The following is a 16,910-nucleotide window of genomic DNA, read 5'->3' on the forward strand; positions in this document are numbered from 1 at the left end:
CTTGGTCTGGTCAAGGACCCTGGGCTGCAGATGAGCTCATGCGTTGCCCCACCCGCACCTGTTATGGCCCCGCCCCCCGCACCAACTACCACGCCCCTTGGACGTGGGCCAATGGGCTGGGCTCCAGGAGGCGGGCCGCAGAGGGCGTGAGGCGTGGGGCGTGGGGCGCGAGGCGGGGGGCGGGGCGTCGCGTCTGTGGCTGGCGCGGTCGTGGCGGTAGCTGCTGGGGCGGCGGCGGCGGTGGCGGTGGCGGCGGCAGCTCGACCCGGCGTCCGCGGGCCAGCCGTGCGGGGGATGGGGACTTCGAGATCCAGCCGGCCGAAGGGGCAGCGGTCGTGAGTGTTAGTGCGGTGTCCGGGAAGCGGGATGGAGCCACATGGTGAGTGAGCAGAGGCGGCGCGAGCTCCCGCCGTGCCTTGGGGCTGGAGGGCGCTTTGGGGTCGCGGGGTCCGGGAGGCTTAGGGCGGGGAGGCGGCTGCGGGCCGGGCTCTAAGTTCTCTCCACCACCCCAGTGGATCAGACCCGGGGTGAAGGGCTCTGAGGAACCGGCAGAGCTGGGGAGGGAGAATGCGGGGACGTTGCGGACCCCGGCGCCCATGCGGGGGATCCCGCGTCGGCCGTGGAGCATCAGCTCCCGGGAGTGACGGTCCCCCATCCTCGGTCTCGTCCGCGGGTGTCCCGCAGCCCCCGGGGCCCTTTCCCATCCACCGCCGGAGGCACTCTGGCCCCGGGAGCTTCCCCATTGCTTTTCTTCCTCTGGGCTTCACGTCCGTGTTCCCTGCTGGGACCGAGTTAGGAAGTTTGGTGGCGTTCTCACGGACTCCACTGTGACAGGCGCACAGGCTGAGGTACGGTAACTCCTGCTACGTCCTCATTTTTCCTCTGGCACTTCTTGTCTGTCCCGGAGTGCCAGGACAAGTTTGTCAGACAGCCCCCTTCCCTCCCATCCCCTGCTCCCGCCTCCCAGGCGCTCCTGTCACTTTCCTCTTTGCATTCCTTGGGTTCTGGTCACCCTTTCCCCAGCTGTGGCCCTAGGGTAAACCGTGCTTTTTGCAGACTTGGAATTGATAAACTGAGAGATTACAGTTACCACCTGGGGAGCCGGCTCCTGAAAGTTTTATTGCTGAGAAGGTCCCAGGACTGTCTTTGATGGAAACCTGGTGTTTTCACAAAACCAAGTCGCCAAAGGCTCCTGGTCTTGGAGCCTTCTTGACAATACCCCAAGTTTATCTCACTTTTTTTTTCCCCTGTCCGTCTGTGGGCATCAAGGCTTGGATTACACACTGTGTTCTTTCGGGACTTTAACGTGTTTTTACTAAGTGTGTCTTTTAAGGGGAGGGGAAATACTATGTGGTTTTTTTTTTTTTGTTTTTTGAAAGTTCAAAGCCCAGCAGGTTTGATTTTGTTTACCTGGTTTTTTTCCTCTTATTTGGGAATTCATGTTACCTTCTCATTGAACTTGGGGAAAGGGGTTACCTCTTTATGGAAAGGAATTAAGAATTAAATACAAAGAGATAGTTAAAACAAACAAATAAGCAAACCCCAACACGAGATTTAGGTAATTTCTTCAGGCAGTTTGCCAGAAATGCCTACTTAGAAATGCTTCAAGTGTTGTGCAAGTAAGGAGCCCTGACACTTAAGCATCATTACCCTGACAGCCTTGTAGCTCTGGTCTCATGATTTGGAGAAGCTTGAAAATGAACTCAGTAATTTCGGCTCAGATAGAAAAATGCTTCAATCCCCAAGTGAGCAGAAAATGGCACTGTGGCTGAGAAGAAGAGAGCACTGTGCGGTGACTGTATGTTGGCTGCTTATTTCCGGTTTTCTTGAGATAGAGCATACACCGGCATTACCAGAACCCTCACATCTCTGCCAAAAGCTGCCTTTGCATAAGGATTTTTTTTTTTAAATTTAGCTTTATTTTATGTGCACTGTTGTTTTGCCTTCATGTTTTGTCTTATGTGAGAGTGTCAGATCTTGGGAGTTACGGTTTTGAGCTGCCATGTGGTTGCTGGGATTTGAACCCAGGCCCTCTAGAAGAGTTCCCCTTAACTGCTGAGCCATCTCTCTTTTTTTTTCTTATGCCATTGATTAACTATTCAGCGTTCACAGAAGAAACTCGGCAGCATTCCACAGGGTTACATAGAGCCCTGTAGATAGAACCTTTTCATTTATTGAGTAACAATAGACAATAAGGAATAGAGCCCAAGGCATAATATTAGGGGCGCCACGAAATGTCATCTGTCCTATGGAAAGGTAGAGGATTTCTAGTGGAGAGAATGAATGAAAAGGTTTTTTTGGGAGAAGTGTTTTGTATGAGTTTGGAGGCCCAGAGGATGGTTGCCAGTAAATGTGGAGTAGAAGGACCCTCCTGGGCAGAATGTTAGGTGACCTCCACTACGGACCTGACTGTCCCTGATACAGTTCTGATTTGGAGCATTCAGGACTGTTTCCATTGCTTGAGTTGTTTGTTTGTTTTTAAAAAATTCCCACTCATCTCTGGTGTGGTCATGAGCCACATATATTTGTAGGTAGAGAAACAAGGCCAGTTAGCAGATTATTCTGTTATAATAAAGATCTTTGTGGAGAGTTAGCATTTTATTGTTACTCTTTATTACTGCGGTGATGAGGAAAGGAGCCACCTAGTTCAGGGAGTAGACATTGCCTGGGGGAGGAGGGTAAGGGAGAGAGGGGATGTTGGTTACTACTTCTCTTAAGACAGTGTCAGTGTGTGTTCTGGAGAAAGTTTACAAATACCAGTCTCCCTTTTTAAGAGGTAACAGTTGCTTAAACATGCTCTTGGAATGTTTATGTTATGCACATGTGTGTGCCTGAGTGTGTGTGTGTGTGTGTGTGTGTGTGTGTGTGTGTGTGTGTGCACCACATGTGTGCAGGTTAATCAAGGTAGCATATCCCCTGGAACAGGTAGTTGTGAGCTGTCTGGGTGCTGGGAACCACTCCTGGGTCCTCTTCAAGAGCTGTAAGTGCTCTTCACTGCTGAGCAGTGGGAAGGAGCAAACAGTTTCCCGGACTTTAAGGCACAGTACTCTGTGTTTTGCCTATAATTCATCCATCATGTTTATGCGTCATGCTTTTGATTTTATGTACACCTGGCTGGCTTCCAAAGGGGAATTGGGGAGCAGCTAATGAAAAGAGGTGTCGAGACTGGACTGCTGGGGAGAACCTTGAGATCCCAGTGTATAGCTGGTGTGTAGGCTCTTTGAAAAACCAAAACAAAATAATTTTTAATATGGAAGATTCACATGCATGTATGAAAGTAGACCAGATAATATAAAGAATTCCTCTATACCCAGCCTCAGCTTCACAGTATATCAATTTATGACCAGCTTTTTCTCCCAGTGCTGGGGGTAGAACCCGGGACCTCAGACATACTAGGCAAGCGCTCTACTTCTCAGCAGCTCCTCCAAACCTTTTTCAGATGCATCTTTGATATCAAGAGGGTAGCTTGCCAAATTTCTGAATTTGCTATCCTGCAATTGTAGGCATGTATCACAAAGCCTGGCCCGTCTTCTATTTTTATCTCTCCTTCATTCATCCATGTTATTTTGACATAAACCTTAGACATCATGTTTTTTTATTCATAAATACTTCAGCATGTATTTCCAAAAAGAAAAACTAATATAATACCAGCATATTTCATAGTTCAGTCCAGTATTTAGTCAAATTATAGGTCATTTTTTTAACAGCTTGAGTCAAAGTACATAGAAGGTTCATATACTGTAATTGGTATATACACACTGACATGCACATATAATTAATTGATACATAATTTATATATAGTAGAATTTATGTTTCATAAGTATACACTTTGAGTTTTGACAAATGATTTGTGCCCATGTAATCACTATCATAATAAAAATGTCTTTTTTAGGATGATGTTTGCATCATTCTAGAATGTATTCGTGTGCGTGTTAATCTGCAGTTTCTCCCCCATCTGTCTACTACCCTGTCTATAGACAACCAGTTATAATGCTAGCTCGCAAATCTCTACAACTTTCATATAAATATAGTTATGCTAATATACATACATTGTTTTCTACAGTTTTGTTTTTTTCGAGACAGAGTTTCTCTGTGTAGCCCTGTCTGTCCTAGACTTGTTCTGTAGAACAGGCTGACATCAAACCCAAACCCACAGAGATCCACCTGCCTTTGCCTCTAAAGTGCTGGGGTTAAAGGTGTGCGCCACCACCGCCCTGCTGTTTTTCTATATTTTTGACCTGTTTTTTTTTAAATTTAGTATAATGCTTTAAATTATGTTTGTGTGTGGTTATAAATTTACTTGTTTTTTCTGTGTAAGTGCTTTGAGTATGTATTTGTGTACAACATGAATGCCTCGTGAAGAGGGTGCTAGATTCTTTGGAACTGGGGGTTTGATGGTTAGAAGCCACAGTGGGGTGCTGTGAACCCAATGACAGTCCCTTACAAGAGCAGTAAGGCTCTTAACTGTGGTGCTGTCTCTCCAGCACCTAGCATGATGATTTTAAGATTCGTTGATGAGTTCTTGCTATGCCATAGGCAGTTTTTATTAAGTGAAGTATTGCGTGTTAAGACTGTACCACACTTTATTGGCTTGTCTGTTGAGGGATATTGGCTGTTTGCAGGTTCTGAATACTCTGAAAATTTTTGTGGATGAGATTTTAGGTGAATGTTTGTTCTTATTTCTTGTGGATATGTAAATGAGAAATATAAGAATCTGCCAGGTTGCTTTCCTCTGATTGTATACCTTGTGTAGCAGTACTGGATTGCAGTTGCTATAACCTCAACAACAGGTACTATTTTTGGTTTAGATGAAATTGAAATTTCTTGCAATAATTAGTATTTTGGTTTAGTTTAAATGTGCATTTCCCAGCTGTGTATCTCCTTCCATAGTATTCCTTAATTACTTATTGTGAGTTTACCTATTTTGTAAGAGTTCTTGACATAATTTAGATAAAACCCTTTGCCAATCCCCCCCCCCCCCATTTTTAGCTTGCAGTTCATATTTTAATAGTATCTTTTAAGGAATAAAAGTTAATATTCATCCAGTTTGCCAGTATGTTCTTTTCTGGTTCTTGCTTTTTGGGTTTGTCAGAGGAATCATTTCTTGTGATTTTGCCTATAGTTTTTGAGAACTATCCTGGACTTTTTAGGCTTTAAAGCCATACTGACTCACCTGCTGAATGTAGCTCCTGTGGCTGAGAAGAAATTATATACAATACATAAACATGATTGTAATCTTAAAAATAACCTTTTAAAAATAGGCATCTGCATCGAGTGTGGTGGTGCACGCCTTCAATCCCAGCACTTGGGAGGCAGAGGTAGGCGGGTCTCTGTGAGTCTGAGGCCAGCCTGGTGTACAGAGTGATTCCATGACAGCCAAGGCCACACACAGAAACCCTGTCTCAACAACAACAACGGCATCTGCTTCTTTTCCCCTAAATTTGAAGAACTGGCATTTTAAATGCTATAATATAGAATCTACAGTAGCTGTCAAGTAAAGTGTACAGCGTAAATTAGGGCTTGATACTCACCTTCGTCACATGTGAGTATCAGTTATTGATCGAAAGACTACTTGTTCTTCTGTGAAAAGTCAGCTGATCTGTGTATTTTGTTTTACCTTTGGGCTGCATTCTATTGCTATCTGCATCACTCTGTCAGAAATCACTCTGTCTTGATTCTTACAGCGGAGCAGTAAATGCTGAAGCAAAGCATTTCTTAAAGTCTCCAACTTTTAAACCATTTAATTTGGTCATTTCATATATTTAACATTTTAATAAATTTAAGGTCAGGCTGAGTGTAACCTCACTACTTGGAGGCAGAGGCAGGTAGAACTGTGAGTTTGATGTCAGCCTCAGCCTGGTCTAGATAGTTCCAAGACAGCTAGAGATACTTAGTGAGACTATGTCTTGGGAGGAAAAAAAAAAAAAAAAAGAGAAAAAAATGAACTCAGCTTGGGAAAAAAAAAAAAAAGAAAAGTTCACAGTGATTGCTTGAAACTGTATGATCTGAGGTAGGTGAATTGTCATGAGTTCAAGACCAGCTTGGACTATATAGTGAATGCTAGATTCTCTAGTTTCATTTCTGTTGTTCTAATAAAACCATGAGTAAAAGCAACTTAGGAGAGGAAAGGGTTTACTTCACTCACAATTCCAAGTTACAGTCCATCATTGAGGGGAAATCGAGGCAGCTACTAGTCGGGTCGTATTCATAGTGAAGAGCAGGGAAATGAATGCACTCTCGCTTGCTTCAGCTTGCCACTTTACTCTGCCTTTCTCCTGTCCTGGCTCGCTCAGGATCCTGTACCGAGGGAGTGGTGCTGCCTGCAGTGGGCATCGCCTTCCCAGATCAATGAACCATCAAGACAGTCTCTCCATAGGGATGTCCCTGGGTGAGCCTGGTGAATTTGACACTCTTCCCAGGTGATTCTAAGCTGTGGCAGCGTCGCCACAGTCACAGAATCTCTGGGCCATACCGTTAGGGAACTCCGTGCTGACGCCAGCTATGACAAATAGAAGCTTATCTGAGAAAGGCTGAGAGGTGAATTACTTTATAGATACAATTAGTAAGTTGTCATTTCAGTAGAGTAATAGATCTCCCATAGTGGGCCAGTGACCTGTTGAGGCATGGGTTCTTACTGTCAATATCAGTGCTAGTTATAGCATTCATCCTGTGCTTGAATAATCCCACTGTTGCATCAGTGGATATATTTTGACAGGCAGATTGTCATTTTCTTTTCTTTAATTTTTTTTTACTCCATTGTAATTTAGGCAGTCTTGGTCACTAATATTCTAAGTTATAAGAACCTCCTTTTCCCCCTAAAATTTTGAGTCTTTTTATTCAGTAAAGTGCTATATTGTCAATTTAACCAGTTGTGTGATTTCTTTGCAGTGGTGTTTTGTTTTTCTTTTCTGTTTGGTGCTTGCAGAGGTCAGAAAACATCCTGTCTCCTGGAGCTGGAGTTAGAAGCAGTTGTTAAGCCACCAGGTGCGGGTGCTGGGAGCGGTGTCTGTAAGAGCAGCACTGCTGAGCTCTCTCCAGCCCTGCAGTAGTGTTTTATGGTTTTCAGCTTAGGACAGGTTTTGTTAAGCTTATCCCTGAAACATCTTGGTTTTTTGTTTTTTTGTTTTTTTTTAATGATAATTGGGAATGGAATTGATTTAAAATTTTTTATTACTCAATTCTTGGTTTATTCAACTCTTGATTGAGTGTATTTATTAACTTACCTGATCCTGTTCTATTAAAAGCAGTAGCTAATAAGTTCTTCAGAGTTTTTTAGGAACACAGATTTGTCACCTCTGAGTAAAGTGGTTTACTTCTCTTTTAATCTGAATGTATTTTATTTCTTACTGTACTTCTTGAAACTTTCATTAACAGCAGTATTTTAACCATTAACTGTGATGGTGGCTGTAGGCTTCCCTCCCCCCCCCCCCCCCCCCCCCCCCCCCCGTCCTTCCCCCCACCACCCCACCCCCAGCCCCAAGACAGGGTCTTTCTGTGTAGCCTTGGCTGTCCTGGACTCACTTTGTAGACCAGGCTGGCCTTGAACTCACAGTGATCCACTTGTCTCTGCCTCCTGAGTGCTGGGATTAAAGGTGTGCACCACCACGCCTAGCTATAGGCTTTTTATAAGGTTGAAGAAATCCCCTTCGGTGTTGACTTGGGCATGGAATTTTGTTAGATACTTTCTCTGCATCTTTTGCAACGGTCATATGAGTTCTAGGGAATGCTAAACTTAAATTCCTAAAGCAAGCTTTTTAAAAACTATGATATTGTCACAGCACTCAGGAGGCAGAGGCAGGTGGATTGCTATGAGTTTGAGGCCAGCCTGGTCTACAAAGTGAGTCTAGGACAACCAAGGCTATACAGAGAAACCCTAGCTCGAAACACACCCCCCCCCCAAAAGCCCCAAAACTATGATATTGTTGCAGCTTGTGTATAAATACTGCATTTAAGGATTTTATCTGTAATTTTATTGTATCATTGTTTGGTTTTAATACTGGGAACGCTGCCTCAAAAGTTTGGGAAGATTCTTACTTCCTCTGTTTTACACGTGTTGAGATATATTTTTTTTTTCTGGTTTAATGAATTTTTTTATCAATAAAGCCTTCTAGATTTACTTTTTTTTTTTTCAAGACAGGGTTTCTCTGTGTAGCATTGGCTTTGTAGACCACGTGGGCCTCGAACTCATAGTGATCTACCTGCCTCTGCCTCCCAAGTGCTGGGATTAAAAGTGTGCACCACTATGCCTGGCAATTTACAGTTTTTGTTCCAGGAAATTTTAGATTATAAATTCAAATTTTTAACATGTATAAGACTACTTATATTTTCTTTTTCTTTTGCTGGGTTTCTTTGGAGTCGTCCAATTTAAAGTGATTATAAAATTCCTTCTTAGCTCTTTAGTATCTGTTGGGTCTGTAATGATGTTCCTTCTTTCACCCTTTTTAGTAGTTTATGCTTATTACTGTCCTTATTTCTTCATCAATTTAGCTAGATATTTATCAGTTTAGTTAATCTTTTCAAATAACTAGCTTGTGTCTATGTTCTAATTTATTTTCTTCACTGCTTTTTGCTGTTGTTGTTCGGTTCGTTGGTTTGGTTTGGTTTTGAGACAGGGCCTTTCTGTATAGTCTTGGCTGTCCTGCAACGCACTCTGTAGACCAGGCTGGCCTTGAACTCAGAAATCCTCCTACCTCTGCTTCCAAAGTACCAGGATTAAAGGCATGCACTACTACTGACAGGCTAATTTTTATATTATTTCACTTGACTTACTTTGATTTTAATTTACTCTTTTTTCCCCTAAGTTCTTAAACTGGAAACTGGTATGACTGCTTTTGGTCTCTTGAAAATAAAGCATCCCAAACTGTTTATTTCTCTAATCATAGTTTTAAACCATGTAATCTTCATATATTGGAATATGTATTTATTTTCATTCAATTAAAAATACCTTAAAATTTAGCATGTGGAAATTTGGCCTATGGATTAGAAACATGTTTTGTAACTAAAAATATTTAGAGATTCCATAGATACCTTTAATCCTGCCTAGATCAAAAGCTTATACTACATTGTTTGAATTACTTACTGGGACTAATTTATAATTCCATATATGGCCTATTTTAGTGACTGTTCCAGGTACATTTGAAAGAATATGTATTCTGCTATTTAGGAGTGGAATTTTCTGTAAAGTTCTGTCTTGTCAAATTTGTTAATTTTTTCCCCAGATGTTCGATAGCCCTAATAATTTTATGGTTTTATTGTAGAGACGAGTACTGGAATTTTAGCCAACAGTGCCGTCAGGGTTCGTCTTATAGGTCCCAGACTTCATTACAGGGACATATCCCTTTAGGATTGTTACAGCTTTAGGAAGAAATCGCTTCTTGTCATTATTATTTAATTATCACTAAATACAACATTTTATGTTTGGTATAATTCCTTGTCTGGTATCATAGAACTGTGTTTACTTTCTTGTGATTTAGATGTTGTATCTTTTTCTTTATATTTCAGATCTATTACTGTTGGCAGTATGCAGTTAGATTTTGCTATTTTACTTAATTTGAGAATCTAGCTCACCTCCTTTGAGCTATTTTCTTTTAGTTGAATCCTCTCTTGGGTCTCGTGCTTGCCAGACAGGTATTTTGGTAGCAAGCTATACCTCCCCCCCATCTTGCTTTTCCTGGGATATTTAGAGTACATTTAATGTTGTTATTAATTATTGCTTTTTATTTATCCCGCCTGTAATGGTTTCCTTTTCTTGCTTTCTTTTAGATTGATTTAAAAAATTTTTAATTCTGGGCCGGGCATGGCGGTGCACGCCTTTAATCCCAGCCATTGGGAGGCAGAGGCAGGTGGATCGCTGTGAGTTCAAGGCCAGCCTAGTCTACAAAGTGAGTCCAGGACAGCCAAGAAACCCTGCCTCAAAAGACCAAATAAAAGTTAATTAATTAATTAATTAAAATTCTGTTTATGATAGCAATTAGCTTATTAGTTATTCTTCCAGAGATTGTAATATACATTTTAACATCTACCTTCAAGTAAATGTATTTCACATATAATGACTCATTTTAATTTTCATTTCCCTTCTTCACATCATTGCCATTTATGTTGCTTCTCCATTTATTGTAAATGATACAACATTAAGTTATAAGCAATAACTTTCTTAAAATGTGCTTGCTTTGAAGTTTCCTTAGGGCTACAAGGCACAGCCTTCCGGGATCTCCTTTTGAGTGTTCAGTATGCCATTCTGATCTCTAGGCAATGAAAAAGCCCAAATCTCCATCTCTCTTGAAATTCTTTGTACCTTTGTGGAGTTTTGCTCTGAATGTGCATCTTGGTATTTGGATACAATTAAGGGATTCCCTGTGCAGGCCAGAGAGTTTTCCTTCCGTATTGTCTTCACCCCTGGTGATCTTACAGAGGTCTGTCCACTCTGGATATCCACTCTGTTTAGCAAGAGTTCCACATCCTGCTTTGCTTCTCTCTTCTTTTGCTGTGGTCTAGAAAATGCCATTAATGTAGAAGTTGGGATGCTGTAGCGTTTTATCCATTTAAAATTAGGAGATGTGTGGGTGATGGTGGCACATACCTTTAATCCCAACACTCGGGAGGCAGAGGCAGGCAGAGCTCTGTGAGTTTGAAGCCAGCCTGGTCTATAGAGCAAGTTCCAGGCTAGCTAAAGCTACACAGAGAAATCCTATCTCAAACAAACAAAGAAACAAGCAAAAACAATCAATCAATACATAAATAAATACATTTTGTTTTTGTTTTTGTTTAGACAGGGTCTCTCTGTGTAGCCTTGGCTGTCCTGGACTCGCTTTGTAGACCAGGCTGGCCTTGAACTCACATCGATCCACCTGCCTCTGCCTCCCGAGTGCTGGGATTAAAGACGTGCACCACCACCACCACCCAGCTAAATAAATACATTTTAAGTTAGGAGATGATAGGGTTTATTTTGTTGGAAGTTCAGAGACTGTAGTTGATTTCATTGGTTTGTGGTTCCATCTCTCAAATACTACTATCCCTTGCTGTGTAATCTGACATTAGAAAGCAATAGCTCTCTACCCACCCCCACCCGGCACTGTTCCAGTTTTTCACTGCAGCAAATGGACAAATCTGTTTTTCCTGCACTTTATCTTTTAAGGATTTCTTTTCTTTTGAAATAGTGTCTCCCTTTGCAGACTAGACCGGTCTTGAATGCTCACATTCACTGCATGGATCACTATGCCTGGCCCTCTTTATTTTATTTTATTTTATTTTATTTTATTTTATTTTTTACTTTGTTGTTGTAGTTGTTGTTGTTGTTGTTGTTGTTGTTGTTGTTTTTTCTTTCATTTTTTGAGACAGGGTTTCTCTGTAGCCTTGGCTGTCCTGGCCTCCACTTTGTAGACCAGGCTGGCCTTGAACTCATAGATTTAGCTGCTTCTGTTTCCCAGAATGCTGAGATTAAACGTGTGCACCATCAGGCCCAGCTGCCTGGCCCCTTTTAAGTCTTTTTTAAATCTAGACATAGATTTTCTTAACTTTTTTTTTTGAAAAAGAAATTGTGTTGTCATAATCTAGGTTTTGCTGAGGGCATACTGAGATATAATTTGACATAGCTTTCTGTCTTACAGCTTATAAAGCCTAAATATAAAGCAGTTGGATCCAGAGTTAAGGTATCTTGACCTTTTGAGTTAGCTAGCTGTAGTGGTGCATGCCTTTAATCCCAGCTCGCAGTCAAGGCCCGTCTGGTTTACACAGCAAGTCCAGGACAGCCAAGGCTACACAGAGAAACCCTGTCTCAGGAAAAAACAAGAGTGGGCTGTCCTGTGCATGAAGGCAGTTAGCATGTCCGTGGCCTTTACCCACTAGATGTCAGTAGATCCCCTTCCTCAGTTGTGACAACCACAAATGACACCGCCAGATGTCAAATGTTTTCAGGACCCTGTTCTGCTATGAAAAGTGGTGGCTACCTAACCCACACAGCCTACTTCAGGAATATGAGAATATCTGCTTAACAAAATTAGCAGTCAGGTGTTATCACTACTATAGATACAAGTGTAAGTATCCAGCCTGGTACCATAGACATTTTGAAGCCAATGTATACAGAAAGGTTTAGAGGTTTGTAAGCTGATGCTTTACAGGATGGATGATTCACAGGCAACAGAGTGTGAATGACCATTTTAGAAGAGAAAAATGCTAGGAACAATTGTAGCAGAAGTGATAGAAACACAGGTCAATTTTTGTTTTGTTTTTCAAGACAGGGTTTCACTGTGTAGCCTTGGCTGTCCTGGACTCACTCTGTAGACCAGGCTGGCCTCCAGCTCACAGAGAACCGCCTGCCTCTGCCTCCCACATGCTGGGATTAAAGGCATGCGCCACCTCTGCCACCACCACCTCGCTAGTAATTTCAATTACAGGTTGCTTCCAGAAATGTTTTTCTGTAACTTGTTGAACAGTTTGAGATGGTTGCATCTCTGTAGATCCATTTCTATAGTAGATGGTTTTTACTTTTGAGAAATGGGCTTTATAATTTTATTATAAACCAATAATTTTAAGTAGAAAGATTATTTCGGTTTTGTGCTAGTCACAGTTTATTTGTGCCATATACCTGTAGATCAGGAGAGATTTATAAGATAGTCCTCTTAACTTAAAAATAAGCTTATTTTTGCCATAAATATCATCATCCTTTGGATGAAGAATGGGAGCTAATATGTTTTCAGACAATTGAAGTATTAGGATTGTAAGACATAAAAATAATTTCCCATAAACAACCCTACTTGGAATTTAACCATCTCATATTTATTGATGTGTTCTGTATCAGAGTCTGTGGACAACAGTTGGCTGTTTGGATAGAGTCAGATCTGCTGTAGAAAATGTTAACAGCCTTGTGGAGCAGATGGAGCCACATACTTTCTTCTCTTGACGTCCCTTGGCCTTCAGAGTCCTTTCTTCTCCTGTTGGTCTCCTTAGTTTTGAGTGGCCAGTGGCTTTCCGAGTTGTTCATAGTGGGTTAGTCTCCTCCAGCAGTGTTTAAGGGAATGTTTTGGGGTGTTTTTTTTTTTTACATGTCTTTGATATTACTGCTTTCAATTTTGATACAGTTATATTTGAAGCTTTGTGAGTCCTTTTTTTGTTTTGTTTTGTTTTGTTTTTGGGGTTTTTTTGTTGTTTTGTTTTGATTTTGAGACAGAGTTTTTTTGTGTAGCCTTGGATGTCTTGGAGTCATTTTGTAGACCAGGCTGGCCTCGAACTCATAGAGATCTGCCTGTCCCTGCCTCCCGAGTGCCACCAAGCCTAGTTTTATGAGTACATTTTAAACGATTGAATTGGAAAAAAAAAAGTTACAGAGCTAAGTGACCTTGCAAGTAACTTCTCAATTTATCTTCCCTGGATAACAACTGGGAGGCTAAGTTGGCTTCTTTCCCCGGAACTCTTTGGCATCAGGGTGCCTCTCCTCTTTTATCTGGCAGTAAGTATTCTTTCTGTTCTAGCTTTCCTCTCCAACTCCATCTTACTTTTTCATTCCCCATCTCTATCCTTTCCTCACCCTCCTCTCCACAGCTGTCTTTCTCAGCCCTTAAACTTCTCTTTGTCTCTGCTCCTCTCTGTCTGCCAGATACCTGTTCATCTTATTGTTCAATGACATAATCAGCACACAATCTTCTCTGTTGTCGGTTGTGTGGGCTGTCAGTGAGATAGGCTCCTGTGTAGCCTAGGCTGGCCTAGAACTCATTGTGTAGCCGCGACCGGCTGTGGGGTCTTGATCCACCCGGCTCCATCTGGTAAATGCTAGGATTACTGGAGTGTGCCACCAGATTCAGCTCTTTTTCATGCCGTGGAACGGCAGATAAGTAAAAGAAGTGCTCTATTTTTAAATAGACGACTTAGGGGGGGTGTGAGCAGCTAAAGCACTTAACACTTCCTCCCAGCTGGGTGCTTTAACTGTGCCTGTCCCGCCAGTGCTCTTCCTTCTTGAGGACACCTTCCCTCTTAGCTTGCTTTAAAAGTTCAGACAGCATGGCTTTCCGTGCTCAAAGCCTTTGGTGCATTTCCTCCTCCAGTGCAATTAAGAGGTAGTTTGGTTTTGAGGTTTCCTGAATGCTTATGGTACAAACTTGGTATTGTATTTAAGAGTAGAAGGGGGTACATTTTGTGTGAATCTTAAAAATCCACTGGGGAGCTAAGTAACCAAGCAATTCTATATTTATCTTTTCAAGTTACACTACGGGGCTGTTTGTCTTGTAATAATTAGAAGACGCAAGCATCTGTTTTTCAGAGTTTCCTCCTGTCTAGTTGGTGGTCGGTATTCACCTCTTGTCCTCTGGTCTCCTTGGGTCCTGCTCTCCTGCCTTTGCTTGTCCCTCTCCTGGTTTCTGTTTCCCTAAGTCTATACCCACATTTCCTTTCCACCTCACTTCACACCTCCCTGGGTCCTTTTTCTTCCACACGTCACTTTTCTATCTCTGTGCTTTTGTCACAGGCACCCTCCCCATGTTTTTCTCTCAGCTTTCTGTGTGTTGAATTCAAGAGCCCTCTGGTGCTTTTTCAATCATTCCTTCTACCCCTGAGGTGAGTTCGAGAAGGCAGTTGACCCATCACAGACCTTTGTGGAAATTTTTACTCTATATAGGGGGCAGAATAATTGTCTTGTTTCTGAGTTGCTCATTCTTTTGGAAAGATGCTGGGCAAGACCCTGTGGCACGTTACCTGTGTGGGGCCTTCATTTTCTGTTTTTTGATTTTTGTTTTTTGTTTTTTTAAGTTTTTCGAGACAAGGTTTCTCTATGTGGCCTGGCTATCCTGGACTCTGCTTTGTAGTCCAGGCTGGCCTTGAACTCATAGCGACCCACCTGCCTCTGCCTCCCGAGTGCTGGGATTAAAGGCGTGTGCCACCATGCCCGGCTTCATTTTCTGTTCTTATCACAGTTAGAGTTTGGCGAAAGAGAACGAAAGTGGTCTAGGAAATACAGATTCTTCATCCAAAAAAAAAACCCGCCTGTTAGCCAAATCCAGTTCTCAGGTGACTTTTCCTAAGCACTGTCTTCTGTGAGAAGACCCTGCCAGACCAGAAGCTGTGACAGACTACCACACCCAGGGCTCCTATACCTGCTATGTGCTCTGCCCCCGCCCCTGCGAGTGCGAGCCAATGTTCTGGCCTCCAGAGGGGGTGGGCTGAGGCGGGGTGGGGACTAGGCGGGACGGGGGTGGGGACAGGGCGGAGCACCAGCACTGCTGCGGGGCAGCGGCTGCAGTGCTGGCTGGCCCGGCATGGGGGATGGAGGCAGCAGGTTTGAGCCCTAGGCGGCGGCCACCGCCGCAAGGCCGTGAGTGTTCGTCTGGAATCGGCGCGGGGGATACAGGATGGAGCCCCACGGTGAGTGAGGGGCGGTGGTGCTCGCTCCTCCCGAGGCCCCTGGGCTAAAGGCTGGGTTGGGCTCCCGGTGAGTTGCTGTCGAGTCTGGGTCCGTATATGTGGCTAGTTTTCGGAGTTCGTAGTTCTTGCTAAGCGTAGGACCGAAGCTGTGAGCAGCGATCTGGGGATAAAGCCCCGCAGTTAGCTCATATTTACCTACCGTGTACTAAACCTTCACACCTTGTAACTCCTTTAATTCTCAGCACAGGTCCATGACCTTTCAACTCATTTCTCACCCAGGGAAGCTGAGGTTAAAAATCTGCCCCAACAAAGTAGTAATTGACAGTATCAAGGCTTAAACCTAGGCGCCCTTGCCCTAGAATCCGTGCTCTAAAGCCCAGTCTGGTCCCGCCAACCCCATCCGCAATTCTCACTCCAGTTGGCGCCCAGTCCCAAGGCATTTAGGAGCCCCACCATACGTATTGTCTTCTGTGTTGTTGATATGGATGTTTGTTTGAGCGCTCCTCAGCGTCATGGTGTGTTCTAATTCTGTTTTGGATATATGCGGAGGTTTGGTTTTAATTTTGAAACATTTATGGATGGATGTGTTCAAGACTGAGGGTTTTGAAGGCGGAATTCTAGTGTCAAATGACAGTCTCTGCTTATCAGTTTTTCACCCTTGAGAGAATTCACCAAACACCTTTTTGGAGAGCAGGCTGGTTACCTGTTAAGGCTTTCTCTGTGACTATCTCGTCTGTTGTGTCTTTTGTCTGTCACTATCGGTGCTGGTTGCCCTTTTCATTTTTTCTCTTCTTTCCTCTGTATTTTAAGTGAGGGATGGGGAACTTGCGCGTTGGCTTTGGGTGGTTTTGGCTGGCTGGGGCGAGCCCTCCCTGCCAGGAATGCTAGACATTCTGGAGGCGTGGGAGGCAGGGCCGCTTCCCCCACCCGCCCACCCTCTCTTTGCTTTCTTTCTTTTCTCTCTCTCTCTCTCTCTCTCTCTCTCTCTCTCTCTCTCTCTCTCTCTCTCTCTCTCTTCCTCTCTTAAGTTATCATGCTGCCTTCCAACCGAACAAGAATGAAGTGTGTGTTGGATGTCTTACTTTAGAAATTGTTAAGGATAAAGCTATTCCTGACATATTGCCATTCTGTTTTTGTAGAGTCCTTTAAAAAAAAAAGTGAAATTAAAGACCATTTCACTTGATTCCTATGGGTTTTTTTTTTCAATGTCTTTGATAGGTTCTCACAAACTCATAAATTATGCTGAAATAGCCGATTTCTGAAATTATGCAATTTTTGGAGGTGGTAGGAACTAACATGCAGGTCTCCCGGGCAGCTTTGCCCTCCCGGGTAGCTCCCTGCTTCAGTCCCGCAGATTATGGAGTGTGGGGGGGACATTTGATTGACACAGACTGCTGAAGTCTTGTAAAAGTCACCATTTGGGAGTTTAGGAAATTTGCACGCACATTTTTTTTTCCTAATGGCTGGTTGGACGCAGGGCCTCTTGCCAGGCAGCACTTTTCCCCTGAGCTCTGAGTCCACATTTGTAATGCACATAGGATTTAGAACTTAGACGGTAGTTT

At 43.0% G+C, this 16,910-nt stretch overlaps 1 protein-coding gene across 5 annotated transcripts in view; it reads left to right on the top strand.

The window, feature by feature from the left end:
• Nucleotides 1–225: 225 nt before the first annotated feature.
• Nucleotides 226–16,910, top strand: part of ARHGAP29 (Rho GTPase activating protein 29) — a 67,970-nt gene continuing 51,285 nt past the window's right edge. The window contains exon 1 of one of the 5 annotated variants that reach the window (XM_084757384.1): nt 226–379. In XM_084757384.1, coding sequence (XP_084613510.1) covers nt 367–379 — 13 coding nt within the window. In that variant the 5' untranslated portion in view covers nt 226–366. Of the gene's footprint in view, nt 380–15,199; nt 15,416–16,910 lie in introns of those variants that run through there. The other 4 variants (XM_084757382.1, XM_084757381.1, XM_084757385.1 and 1 more) reach the window with 4 other exon arrangements.

Source organism: Acomys minous (genome assembly GCF_964271855.1).
Source record: "Acomys minous genome assembly, chromosome: 14".
Taxonomy (NCBI): Eukaryota; Metazoa; Chordata; class Mammalia; order Rodentia; family Muridae; genus Acomys; species Acomys minous.